The sequence below is a fragment of the Giraffa tippelskirchi genome, chromosome X, assembly GCF_054371585.1.
Source record: "Giraffa tippelskirchi isolate mGirTip1 chromosome X, T2T-mGirTip1v1.2.pri, whole genome shotgun sequence".
Taxonomy (NCBI): domain Eukaryota; kingdom Metazoa; phylum Chordata; class Mammalia; order Artiodactyla; family Giraffidae; genus Giraffa; species Giraffa tippelskirchi.
The window spans coordinates 135,204,842-135,219,141 of NC_137289.1; the positions used below are offsets into that span (position 1 = coordinate 135,204,842).

The 14,300-nt window shown below is 39.8% G+C and overlaps 1 protein-coding gene across 5 annotated transcripts in view; it reads right to left on the reverse strand.

Moving 5' to 3' along the window:
* Positions 1–14,300, reverse strand: part of PHEX (phosphate regulating endopeptidase X-linked) — a 228,124-nt gene that overhangs the window by 11,006 nt on the left and 202,818 nt on the right. For all 5 annotated transcript variants that reach the window (XM_081565946.1, XM_081565944.1, XM_081565947.1 and 2 more), the window contains 3 exons: positions 9,400–9,467; positions 7,082–7,212; positions 249–314 (listed from right to left, as the gene is read on the reverse strand). In XM_081565946.1, the coding sequence (XP_081422072.1) occupies positions 249–314; positions 7,082–7,212; positions 9,400–9,467 (265 nt within the window). The remainder of the gene's footprint in view (positions 1–248; positions 315–7,081; positions 7,213–9,399; positions 9,468–14,300) is intronic.

Sequence of the window (14,300 nt, forward strand, 5' to 3'; positions counted from 1 at the left end):
GATTCTTAATAACAAATATTACTGTTAGGGTGACTTTATTCTCCAAAAAGAAAAAGGAAAGAAATGTAGCTCTACTCGTATAACAGAATACAACAGTCAATGGGGAAATATAATTCAATTTACAGAAATTCACAGAATTTATAGAAATCTAACTCCTCAAGAAAATGTCTGTAGTGTAAAGTGAGGTGCACCCAAATGGCATTTTATAGCTTAATTTGTAAAATCACAGCAAACATTGCAGTGCATACCCTAAAAGCTTGTCGCAGCCCTCCATTATCGGCAATATTTTCTCCCAGCGTCCTCTTCCCCTTCACCTAACAGAAAGAAAAACAAAAAATAAGAGTGTTTCACAGCCAACCATCATTCAGCAAGAGGCATAAATATGATAGCAAGAAAACAGTGCCGTATTTTAAGGAGAAAATTGCATTCAATACATCAGAGGTAGTCATAACATATTGTGAGATGGCAAACGAACCCCAGCAAGGTGCTCCTGAATATAATTTCTATTTTATTATGCTACACATTTCTTTCTCACCCATCTCTCTATTCTCACCAATTTAGCCAGCTCCAACAAAATGTTAACATATTCTGAGTGACTCTGGTTTAATGGGGAAAAAATAGAAATGTCAACGTACAGATTATTTTCTCTGATTAACTCACATAATTTGAGTATTCATTTTAGTGAGCTTCTGTTTCCAAAAATCTACCATCCATACAGGAATAAGGTTTTAAGACCAACCATTACCATTTTACCTTCAGCAATTTTTATGAAAAATTAAGAAGAGGATAGTTCTCATGGGGAACAAAAATCCAATAGAAGAAGTGCAGGCCACAAGGTCAAGGTTTGCAATATGTATGACAACCAGCCAAGCACAGTGAAGAAATTCTTCCAAACACTTGAAGATTATTTCTTAAACCCTTAAATAGGCTAGGACAAAAAGTATTCTAAACCAAGACAGCCACAAGCCAAAATCCAACCTCCTGCTTGTTTTTGTACAGGCTGCAGGGCAAGCCTGGGTTTTACATTTTTCAATGGTTTGGAAGAAAATAGAAAGAAGGATAATGTCTCATGGCATGTGGAAATTATACGAGGTTCAAATTTCAGTGTCTATAGCTCAACTTCTATGGGAACACAGGCACATTCATTCAAGTGCATATTGTCTGTGGCTATTTGCTTCCTTCGGTGGCAGAGTTAAGTAGTTGCAACAGAGATCTTGCAAGTCACAAAACCAAAGTTATTTACTGTCTGGCCTTTGACAGAAAGAGTTTGCCAATCTCTGTATCAGAGACAAAATAATGCCCTATAATAATAAAGAGGTCTATGTTCTAATCCCTAGAACCTGTGAAAAGATGACTTTCTGCAGCAAAAGGCATGTTTAAAATGTGATTACATTAAGGATCTTGAGATGGAGACATTAGCCTACATTATCCAGGAGAGTCCAGTGTAATTAATTACAAGGGTCTATATAAATAGAGGAAAAGGAAGTTAGGAGAGGGAGTGTGTCAGAGTGATGCCATGTGACAAGACTTGACCAGTCATTGCTGGCTTTGAAGAAGAAAGGGAGCAGGAGCCAAGAATGTGGGCAGCCTCTAAAAGCTAGAAAAGACAAGGAAAAAGATTCTCTCCTAAAGCAGCTAGAAAGGAAAGCAGCCCTGCGGACACCTTGACTTGAGCCCACTGAGACCTGAGTCAGAAATACAGAACTGCAAAATAATACATTTGTGCTGTTTCAGGTCACTAAGCTTGTGGTGATTTGTTATAGCAGCAACAGGAGACTAATACACATAGTTCCAAATTTTCAAGCTACAGATCCTACCAACTCCTTATTTTTAAGATAGCCCAATCACCTGGGTATCAGGCAATACCCAAGAATAAAAATAAATCTTCAGAAAACACTCATCTCTGTAATCACCCAGGATCCTCCTAGCTTCAGTCCCCAAAAGTTAGCACTCCTGCTTTACCTAGCGTCTTTCTTTTACTACAGTCCTATGAGGCAAGTGCTGTTATCACCATCCTTTGCTTAACAAATGAGGAATCTAAGCTGAGAGTGTGTGTCACAGGTGTCACCTGGTGCTGCACCAGATCCCCTGTCCCACCAGGATTGTGAGCCCATCCTGGCAACTGCTACAGGCTGAGGAAGATTAAGCTTAGCTCAGGGGAATCCACTCCCCTGGAGCTTGCTAGGAGATGAAACCAGTTACCTCTCAGTGTGCAGTGAGAACAGTCCAGCCCCTCATCCCAGGCTGAACAATTTCTGTGATGCAACTCAGGCTCCAGAATCCTCTAAGAGATGAGACAGAGGCTAAACTTCTGAAACCAGCATGTTTTCCTCATCACCTTACAGGTTTCTCCTGAAACTACTTCTGTGGCTGACTTCTTTATCTAAGAAACCCCTTCTCAGGCTCTGTTCTAATGGACCTGACCTAAGAGGGATGCAGTGAACTCACATTTCATAGGGATTCGAACTCAAGTAATCTCTGCCAGAGCCTTTGCTCCATAATATGCTACCTTCTCAAGTCTTAACTCCTTTTGACTCTACTGCTTCTGTTTCTAACCACTCATGCTCAAATTTAATCTCTTTCCTTGTTCCTTTAAGCTTTTCTTTTAGAGGTCTGAGGAGTAGTTTTACCCCTCAGGCTCCTCCCACTCTTGACCACCTCAGTAGACCATACGGCCTCAAGTTTGCCTCTCAGGACTCATCGGCTGCTAACAGCCTGTTTCTCTGATGCTCCACTGGAGCTCCCCCTCAGTCTACAGCAAAGAATAACTCAGGCACAGAAGACTGGCCTCCACAGATGAAGCTAGAAAAATACAGCATAGCCCTTTATATCCACATAGGAAGCCATCCCTTCTCCTCAGGGAATGAGACTGAAGCTGTTTTCTGATGGTTGAATGGATTTATGCTGAGACAGGCATGCCCTTTCTAGCGTCCTTGTTGCAAAGGTACATATTTGTCAGAATTCAGTTTCAGTATCTGACACCTTGGCCAAAATGGATGTTGTAGAACAGTCGCCGCCCAACGCATCACCCACATTTCAAATGACTTAAAATAAGAGAATGATATGGGAAGAAGAGTAGCGATTTTGGAGTCATACCAATGTAAGCTCTAATGTAGATTCTACCGTGGGTTTTAATCTCTTTGAGCCTCAGTTTCCTCATATGTAAAATAGCCTAGTAATATGAACACCTCTCAAACCATTATGAGGATGAAATTTGTTCCAAGTGTAAAGTCGAGTCCCCATATAATAATCACCAGGAAATATGTATTCCCTTCCTCCAAGAAAATTGCTCTTCTATTGTTTTTTGGGTTTTTTTTTTTTTTAGCCACTATTGTTTGTTATCCCCTGGGATGGAGTATGTCACAAAGTATTAGGAATATTAAGCATAATTCATTGAGTACTTATTGCATAGCAGCCATTTTGCCAGTGCTTTACGTTATCTCAGTTATTTAATTCTCATGACAAGCTAATAAAGAGTTAAAAAATAGTTACGCGTTTCACAGATGAAGTCTCTGAGACACCAGAATGTTAAATAACTTGCCTAAGTTCAAAAGAACTTACAACCTGCGATTGGTTGAACCAAAATATGGACCTGGGTCTGACTCTAGAATCCTTCCCCTATGCTTTTCTTTTTTTTTTTTTTTTAATTTAGAGAATGCTTTACTAGTTTTCTAGATGGATTTTCACAATGTGATAACCCCTGAATTGAAAACAGAAACACAGAAGTATCCGTTTTAGGTCTTCCCATGACATTGTTGTAGACAGTTTAAAAACACATGGGCAGAGAAATGGCTTTCCAGGGCACTGATGAAGGAGCTAGAGATATAGACTCAAGGATACAGACTCTGCTTTCACGTCCCAGATAAGGAGTGGTCTCCCTTGTGCTGTACATAGATCAAGAACCAGCAGAGCCAACTCAGTGTTTATAAACATTCCCTTTAAAAGTTCACGGATTTTTACCTGAATTCTTCTGGAGTGGTGAAATATAGCTCAGTAGACTAGACTTGAGGCATAGTGAGGTTTCAGGTGCTTTCCCAGCCCCAGGAAGTTATTGGATAGAGGACATGCTTGACTGATGGACCAAGAGACTCTAGGGAAACCACGTGTACACACATGCATCTACCCCGGTTTTGTGGGGTCTCCTGCTTTTCTTAGGTGCTATGCCCTTGACTAGACAAATTAGGAGCACCCAGTTTTCACATGTGTTTTAGAGGAAGATCTTCATGCAGACTCATAACCTACCAACAGTTCTTCATTATTGGTCTCATTGTCAAATACAGCGAGAGAAATCTGTGTTTTATAATTATGAAAGCAGGGACAGAAAATGCAACTGGAAAACCACAAGAAAAAAAAACTAATGGTGGGGGAAGGGAATGAAAGCTAACCTGATCAAACCAGCAAAATAAGAAAAGGAAAAAGTAATAAACAATGTACAGGAGATAAACTATACAGAGAAAACTGTAAAATCGTATTTGAAAGCCTGAAACAAAAACAAAACAGATGGAAAGACATACCACCTACTTGAACAACAGGACCATGACAGATATGCCAATTACATAGATTTAATGTGATTTAACTTAGAATCTTGGGCTTCCCAGGTGATGCTAGTGGTAAAGAAGCCATATGCCAATGGAGGAAACAAGAAACGTGGGTTTGATCCTTGGGTCAGGAAGATCCCCTGGGAGGAGGGCATGGCAACCCACTCCAGTATTTTTGTCTGGAGAATCCCATGGGCAGAGGAGACTGGCAGGATACAGTTCATAGGGTCACAGAGTCGGACATACAACTGAAGCAACTTAGCACACACACAAACAACTTAGAATCATAATGGGATTTTCTTGGGGAGGGGGTAAAGAGTGGGTAAAAGGATCTTGGAATTTATACAGAGGTATATTTGCCTGAGAATGGCCAACCATATAAAAGAACAGTGATGGAGAGCTTGTATTGGCAGATACCAGAAAAATCCATACAGCCACAGTAAAAATGCACTGGTACAGAAATCAACAAGTAGATCAGTGGACTAGAATATATAAACCAGAAATTTATCTCACTATATATGAGGTTCTAACATTTCACGAATATTCAATTCAGTAAGAAAAAAACATATTTTAGTCAGTGATACTGGATCAATTTATCCTTTTGGAAGAAGATAAAAGTGAACTTTTATATTAAACTCCATAGTAAAATAAGTTTCACATGCATGAATATTTAAATGCAAAATGACAAAACAATAAAAAAAAATCCTTCCCAGAAAAGCTAGGAGACTTCATATATGATATAGAATGGAAATGCATAAACTGTTTTTTAAAAGAGGTATCTTTTGACTCTATGGAAATATTTAAATTTTGTTTGTCAAAAAATACCATATACAAAGTACAATGGATGAGAAATATATTGAGGGGGAAATACTATAATATGAATGACAGATAAAATTTTAACATCTATAATATTTTTTAAAGTTCTCATAAATTGACAAGAAAATAATATATAAATGTTTCTCCACACATCACTGGGATAGATATGAAATATTATAACTTCTTAGGAACAGTACAAAACTATCCTATAGAGCAAAAAAAAAGAATATACCCATAATAAGAGTATTTAGTGCAGCAGCATTTATTATGGAGAAATAATTGGAGACACAGTGTAACCCCTCAACAAGACATTAGTCAGCTATGTTAGACTAGGGGTCCCCAACCTCTGGGATCTAATGCTTGATGATCTGAAGTGAAGCTGATGTAATAATAATAGAAACAAAGTACACAATAAATGTAACCCACATGAATCACCCCAAAACCACGTCCCCCACCCCATCCATGGAAAAACTGTCTACCTTGAAACTAGTCCCTCATGCCAAAAAGGTTGGGTACCGCTGTGTTAAGAGTACATTCACACCATGGACTTTTAGGCAGCCACTGAAAACAATGAAGTAAAGGCAGGTGCGTGGTGTACACACATGTGTATGCGTGTGTGTGTGTGTATCTCTATGTAAGCATGGGGGAAAAGTGTATCAGGGTTATTGAGATGGATTATAGGTGGGGAAGATAAAAGTGATGAGAGGGAAAGGGGAAGGAGGTAGAGGTGAAGACAAAAAAGGAAAGGAACAATATTTCACACAGAAAAGGAATGTATAAAATCACATTTGTGTCTTTATAAGAATGCATATAAGTATATATAAGAGAAAATCAACATTTTAAAAGTTAATTTTTTTTGCTCAAACTTCTTTATCTAAGAACTCTTAACCAATTCAGAGTTATTAATTCAAATTGTGGCATGTCAACGAGAGTTTGCTGTATGGCTCAGGAAACTCAAACAGGGGCTCTGTATCAATGTAGAGGGGTGGGATGGGGAAGGAGATGGGAAGGAGTTTCAAAAGGGAGGGTATATATGTATACCTATGGCTGATTCATGCTGAGGTTTCACAGAAAACAGCAAAATTCTGTAAAGCAATTATCCTTCAATAAAAAATAAACAAATTTAAAAATTAAAAAAAATTGTGGCATGTGTGCTCAGTCGTGTCCAACTCTTTGAGACCCCATGGACTGTAGCCCGCCAGGCTCCTCTGTCCATGGAATTCTCCAGGCAAGAACACTGGAGTGGGTTGCCATTCCCTCTTTAAATTGGTGATTTTTTTTTTCGATGAATTAAAGCTAAGCAGTAGTTTGGAAAGAAATCTTTTTAATGATACAGAGTTTAGATTTTTGAGAATTTTATTATTTATCTTTGCTACACAGTTTTCTATACTAATCTGAATCTAGGAGAACAGACTAATGTTTAGGCCTATAATTCTCAAACTTTAGCTTCTATCAGAATCACCAGAGGGCTTATGAAAAGACAAAACGCTTCACTACCAGGCTCCACCCTCCCACTCACCCCTACACCCTCAATCCCCAACTCCAAGATTCTAAGTCAGTAGGTCTGAATTAAGACTAAAGAATTTGTATTCCTGACAAGTTCCCCAGGGAGTCTGACACTGTTGGCCTGGGAAATACATTTTGAGTACCCATGGTCGAAAGCAAACTAGTGTCTACATGAGGAAAAATGACTAACAACATGTCCCCTTCACTGCAGTTGTACTCACATTTAAGCCAGCTTTCTTCCAATAATAGTTGCTATACTGGTTAATCATGCACTTTGTTTTTTCCTTAAACTTTTCTTCTGAATCCACAGACCACCAAGGATCCAAGTTTCCATGTTTATCATATTTTCGACCTGGAAAAAAGGAAAGTTAAAATATATTTGCATTATTTATGGAAACAAATAAATTTCTTCATCTTCCCTTTCCTTCACTTCCACAAGCCTTGAAAACACAGTCCCAGCATCAGGGACCACTCCTGGAAGCACTTCCTGCTTTCTCTCCAGTGTCACAGGTTAATTAATTGTAAAAAGTGAGGAAAGGAGAAAAACCAAGCAACCAAGGATACTTTAAGGTTTATCAACTTATGGCATGTACCATTCTTGACCAATCTCAGATTGTTTCTACTTGCTCTGACCCCAAATATTCTCTAAATTATGAAATGAAATGGCTGCCTTCAGAAAGCCCATGGAAGGAGTCAAAGCACCACTGCCTGTGAAATTCCAAATGATCCATAGGAACAGCCTCGGTGAGTCACTCACACCCTGCGACCACAGCCCCTGACTCAGCGCTAAAAGGATCGTGTTTCCTCCAAGTTGCCAGCAGCCAAGAGACATATAAAACCTCTCTTATGAATCATTCCACAGCCATCAGTGTAGATGGAAGGCCCATCTGTCCTGCTCTGACAAGGAAGGTTGCTCTAAAAAGAGAACTTGGAACAAGAATGGAAATCTCCAAAACACAATGGAAATAAAGATGAATAATACATGCTTTTTTGCTACAGGTTCATTGTTCATTTTCCCTGCATCCCTCAAAAAAAAAACAAAAAAACCCTCTGGGTGTATCTGGACTATCTCCTATACTCAAGGTTGTTACTGGCTTAAATTTAATTACACAGAGAACTCTTCACTGAGCTTAGAAGAAAGTCCCCAAAGCAAAGGTGTTGAGGAAAATGACCCAGAGCTCTTCAGCAAGGCTGCATGTCACTACCACCCCAATCCTCCCACCGCTGGAGAGCTCCAAGTCACTGTCCTTGACCTGCTAACCAAGCGATCATTAAATAGTTACTGTGCTAAGTATTGGTTACAGAATGAAATGCCATCTTTAGATTCTGTCCAAAAGGCTGCCAGAAGATTCTGAGGGAGAACTATATTGAAGTTTCCCGGGGGGGGGGAAGCCTAGAACCAAGAGACCACTACTGGCTTTTGTTTCTTAGCTAAGACTCTCCTCTCAGATAACCCAAATGCAGCTCAGGGGATTCAGGTGACTCTCAGGCAGCTACATTTCAACAGGGAGGGGTGGCCAGGGGAGTAAAAAACTCCAGTGATTCAGGAAAGCTGCTAGGAGTAAAGAATTATCCAGAAAGAGAGGAACCAAAAGGGTCTCTGGCCCTGGGATAGACATCCAGGAAAGGATGTTGGAGATCTCACAGATAAGGAAGAAAGAGGTCCCTCTAAACAGTGTTGCCTTGGGCTAGGCAGTTCCTGAGTCTGCCCTGTATATCACTGTGTGCCAGGCTCGCTCAGTCCACGGAATTCTCCAGGCAAGAATACTGGAGTGGGTTGCCATTTCCTTCTCCAGGCGATCTTCCCAACCCAGGGATCAAACCCACATCTCCTACTTGGCAGGTGGATTCTTTAACACTGAGCCACCTGGTAAGTCCAAAGGAGAAAGGAGTTCTGATTAAAAATGATGACTTTCAAAGGGCAATCATTTCTTTAGTTTGTGCAATATTCTGCTCTTTTAGCTTATATGTCATCAAGATACATACCATACTCTATATTATGCATTATCAGGAAAACATAGCCTTTCTAGAAGAAATTCTGAACACATGACAGCATAGAGGAAAACATAGATTAAACATTGCATAAACCTTGAAATAGTGTAAAGGAATCAGTTAGCTAAGTTTCAGAGTCCTAACTCCCTGAGTCCTAACTCGGCAGAACGTATAATCATCTTCAGAGCAGAGCTCACACCTAGAGGGAGAGCATCTCAAAATGGTGAATAAAGAAAGGAAGAGAAGCTATAAAGTCATTCCTATAACTACTGTGGCAGCTACAGCAATTCAGATCTAAATGTAAAACTAATTTCATTGAAATTACAAGGTCTGTTTTAATTCTACCCCATCTCCAACAGGAACAATTATTTATTTATTGCAAGCTAATACAACAAGACATGGGGGGAAGTTTTCAATCAGCAATTATACTGCTTTGGATAATCTTCAATCTAAGACAATGCCACTCTCCAAAGATAATAGCAACAATTAACATCCATCATCAACATGGCCATAAAAGCATCAGCTTATACATTGAATCGGTACTTACCATTATTATCAAATCCATGTGTAAATTCATGTCCAACAATTACTCCTATAGCACCATAACTCAGAGATCTATGGCATAAATATATAATCGAGTTAAAATTAGAAGCATGAATGTCAAAGTATAATTCTTTATTTTTTTTTCAATGAAAAGCCAAGACAATCTGTTTTCTACTAACCACATGCACAAAATTGTAATAAGAAAAAAAAGTAAACACATCCTTGTCATTGAAATAGACAAAGAAACAATAATTTCTAATGGTGTCACTATGAGCATATATGAGCCTTAGTTTCTACCCAGTGAAATCAGGGATATGAAAGTGATGGTTTCTAAAGTCCCTTTCAGCCCTGAGGCTTCTGTGGGTGTATACCCACTCTAACTGCAGTTTATATTTATAAACACCCAAAGCAGCAGCAGGTTTTGAAAAGATCCTGTCAGTAAACATAGTTTATTTTTCATCTGTGAACCTGTTGAAAAATCACTATAGACTTAGAAGTTAAATTGTTTTCCAAATGTAAATGTAAAACAGGAATAGAGCAGAGATTAAAAGGGATCACCCTGCTTTCAAGGTAGTCACGTTCCTCTGCTTCTGTGACAGACAAATTCACAGGTGGACAGCAAAGACTATGAAGCCTGAATCAGATTTGGAAAAGGTGTTAGAGTATTTCTGTTCACCTACAAAGGTGACCGCTGACAATTCCACACACCCTGAATGCGTATGCCCCTCCTCCCACCAAGAGGCAATCTATTTCCTTCCTCTTGAAACTGGATGGGCCTTGGGACTTGCTGTGGCCACCAGAATGCAGCGCAAGGGGCCAGGTGTGACTTCTGGGCTGAGGTCTTACAGCTTCCATTTTTGTGCCCTCTTGGAAGTCAGTTGCAATGTAAAGAAGTTGGAGTAATGAGCTGGAGATGCCAAGTGAAGCAAGTGAGAGATGCCAAACGTTGAGAGATGTCTAAAGGATGAGAGAAGCCCAGCCATTTGAGCCAGCCTAACCAAGGCACCAGACATGTGAATGAAGTCATCGTAGACCCCATGGCCCCAGTCATGCTGCTCAGCCAATACCATACGGAGCAGAAATAAGCTGTCTTGACTGGAGTACTGCCCAAACTGCAGAATCATGAGCTAACAGTGGTGGCACTTTGTTACATAGCAATAGGTAACTGAAAGAGAACATATAAATGATGTATCAGGAAATCAGTAAGAGGGTTTCCTTATGTATATGTCTGGGATCTTCTCTTTCAACTAAAAGTTCCCTGAACTTATCTACTTGATTGCTGCAAAAGTCTCTGGATCTAGAACATGGTAAATGAGTAACAATGATTTAACTAACTGATTAACTTGACCATTTCTTACAAGTGACAGATCAATATGTTACTTATTTTAGTCATCCAATGTGCGCATGAGGATTATAGACAACTTTAAATCCTTTTATAAGGATTCTTCCTGAGATTTGTAATTATACAAAAATATTTCACAGTTGGTTCCTAACATGCAACATCAAAATCACCCAGCACTAGATAGGACCTGTAAGTGGAAGGAACAAGAAATTTGAAGCAACATGTTATTACAGGACATAATGATCCTTAACATGCTAACTGCTTGTCACAACTATACCCAAGGAAGTGCTGCAAGATTTAATTTTTCCCCTTGGTGGCAATTCCTTCCTTTGTTATTTCTTTCCTGCAAGGTAATTTGCATTTGAAAAAAATGCTTTCCTACTGTTTTTCCATCATTGCAAACCTTCATTAAAGAAGTGAGAGTAAAATGATGCATTTCAATCATAGAGCTATGAGAGCAGGGTGGGACAAACTTGTAATTCTACATAGAGCTAATTTTTGCAGCAGTAGCTCTCACTATGCAGCCTGTGACATTTTGTTTTTCCAGGACTCTTAGCTCCAAGAATAGTACTCATTCCTCTACAAGCCTCGGTCAATGCTGTTGACTGGATGAATTTAAGGGATGAACCATAGGGGCTTATAGCAACTGCTCTGCAATAAATGTCCCTTAAGAGGGACTGCTCCAGTGAGCTTCCTATTCACAAAGGGTAATAGAGAATTCAGCAAATGATTGAATCATTGTAAGTTTCAATTCTCAGTTACATAATCACAATCCTTTGGGCAAGAGACAAAAAGTAAAAGTAACTTTAGATGACTAAGCCTGACAATGATAATGTTTCATAACACTAAATTTGCATCTTTCATTTTATCAATGGACATTATTTAAATTAGCATGTCATAAAAATAAATAAATAAATTTGTATGCCTTTTAAAATGCGACTGTCTGGCCAGAAACAAAAAGACTCCTGCAGAGAAAATCGAGCCTTCCAAAAATAAAATGGAAAAGATGACAATTTTTTCACCTACTCAGTTTCTCTTTTGTTCTTACTACCCAATTGGTTTCACATATGCACAGGATTTGCTGTCAACAACAAAGCAACTGTGATCTCACTCTGTCATCAAGCAAAGGCTACTCTATGCCTGACGTGGAAATTCATAAAAATCTCAGAGTTACAAGCAGCTTTAAGGTCATCTAGTTCAATTACTTAGCAGAGGTATAGGTCTCCTCTACAAAAACCCATTCAAATGGTCCTAAGAGTTCTCTTCTTAAGCATGTCCAATAACCAGGAGCTCATCCCCTTCTGAGGCAGCCCATTCCCTCTTTGAGTAGTTCTAGATAAAACAGGGCTCCCTAATGCTGACCTGGAATCACTCTCCTATCTATTGGTCTGGTGTAGTGGTACAGGTGTTCTAGCTGAATACCCTCTGACCTCCCCAAATTTACTAAATGATTTTGCCACCCTAACTTTCCTTCCAAAACATGAAGACGCTTACGAGGTTATCCCTCAAGTACTCTCTTCTCAAGTTCTTTCAACTCTTTCTCTTCAGTCATGAATTCAAGGCCAGCAATTTCCAAAACACAGGAAAAAGGGAGGTTAAGAACTCTGAATTAAACACATTTAGATAGATTTTTCTTGAAGAACTTCTTGGGAATTTCTACACTGCTAAGTACTGTGATTCTCCAAAAGGAAGGGAAGGATGATTCACCTCCATTACTACTTCATGGGACACACTTTGGAATATGCTGCCCTAGGCCATTTAAAATCCTGATTTTTTTCTCTGGAAACAATTCAGCTTGTTGATATCACCACAGTTAGACACAACACTCATGAGGGGGCTAAGCTGATCAGTGTGAGGAGAGAGACTATCCACTCAATGGATCTGGAGGAGATCCATCTAGAAGAGATGGATATATGGGAACCCATCTCACTACAGCGTGATTCCCATCTCAACAGCATCAGCATATTTCCAATGCTGAGTGTCCAAAAGATGCTTAATAATTATTGAACGGGTATTTTAACAGAGGATGGATGGCTTCAATGCAAAACATAGAACCCCTAGGAAAAAAAAAAAAATCTCTCTCTCGCTCAGCATAAAGGTGAACGCCATTTCCTAAGTTTCTATGATTTTGACTTTTATATCAGAAAATCATCTCATGGACATGATAAACAAATTCACTGATCAATAAATTCAAACTCCAACCTGACTGTGTCCAAGTGTCCAGGCATATAACCACAATAACAGAAGATCAGTTTAACTGCTAATGATAAGCAGCATCAAAAAATTCTAGGACCCTCTTTTGTTTGAAGCAAGCTTAGTGAATATTTACTCTGTCTTTAACTTTATGGAAATATATATAAATTTCTAACCTTAACAATACAAACAATTGATTACAAATATCTGAATACTGATTAAAACTCTCTGAACATTGATGGAAACTGCCAACAAAGGTCTGTCTAGTCAAAACTATGGTTTTTCCAGTAGTCATGTATGGATGTGAGAGTTGGACCATAAAAGAAAGCTGAGTGCAGAAGAATTGATGCTCTTGAACTGTAGTGTTGGAGAAGACTATTGCTGCTGCTGCTGCTAAGTCGCTTCAGTCGTGTCCGACTCTGTGCGACCCCATAGATGGCAGCCCACCAGGCTCCGCTGTCCCTGGGATTCTCCAGGCAAGAACACTGGAGTGGGCTGCCATTTCCTTCTCCAATGCATGAAAGTGAAAAGTGAAAGTGAAGTCGCTCAGTCGTGTCCGACTCTTAGCAACCCCATGGACTGCAGCCTACCAGGCTCCTCCGTCCACAGGATTTTCCAGGCAAGAGTACTGGAGTGGGGTGCCATTGCCTTCTCCGGAAGACTATTGAGAGTCTTTTGAACTGCAAGGAGATCAAACTAGTCAATCCTAAAGGAAATCAGTCCTGAATATTCATTGGAAGGACTGATGCTGAAGCTGAAGCTCCAATACTTTGGCCACCAGATAGGAAGAACTGACTCACTGGAAAAGACCCTGATGCTGGAAAAGATTGAAGGCAGGAGGAGAAGGGGATGACAGAGGACAAGATGGTTCAATGGCATCATCGACTCGATGGATGTGAGTTTGAGCAAGCTCCGGGAGTTGGTGATGGACAGGGAAGCCTGGAGTGCTGCAGTCCATGGGGTCGCAAAGAGTTGGACACGACCAAGCGACTGAACTAAACTGATGAAAACTATACAGCTGAAACCTGGGATGATATGAACGGATTTTGTCCATACAAACTGGTCAATTTTATTTATGCTAATGACAGTGCTTCCCTATTGTAGGCTTTATCAATGCCTGATCCTGTCCCTGGGCACTCACCGTTTTTAAGCACACCAATCTGACAGCTTCCAATTGCCAGCACCTGAAACTAGTTGCCTGAGGGCTTTCTCTGGCCACCAGAGCCCTCTAGGCTTATGCAGGGCAATGCCAGTGAGTTAAAACACCCAGTGGCAGCCTTCAATCAGTTGTGGAAAGTGAGTTGGAATACAAATACCCCAGCTCCCTTGCCCCTGAGATGAAATTGTGCTGAAGCTTATTCCACAACTTT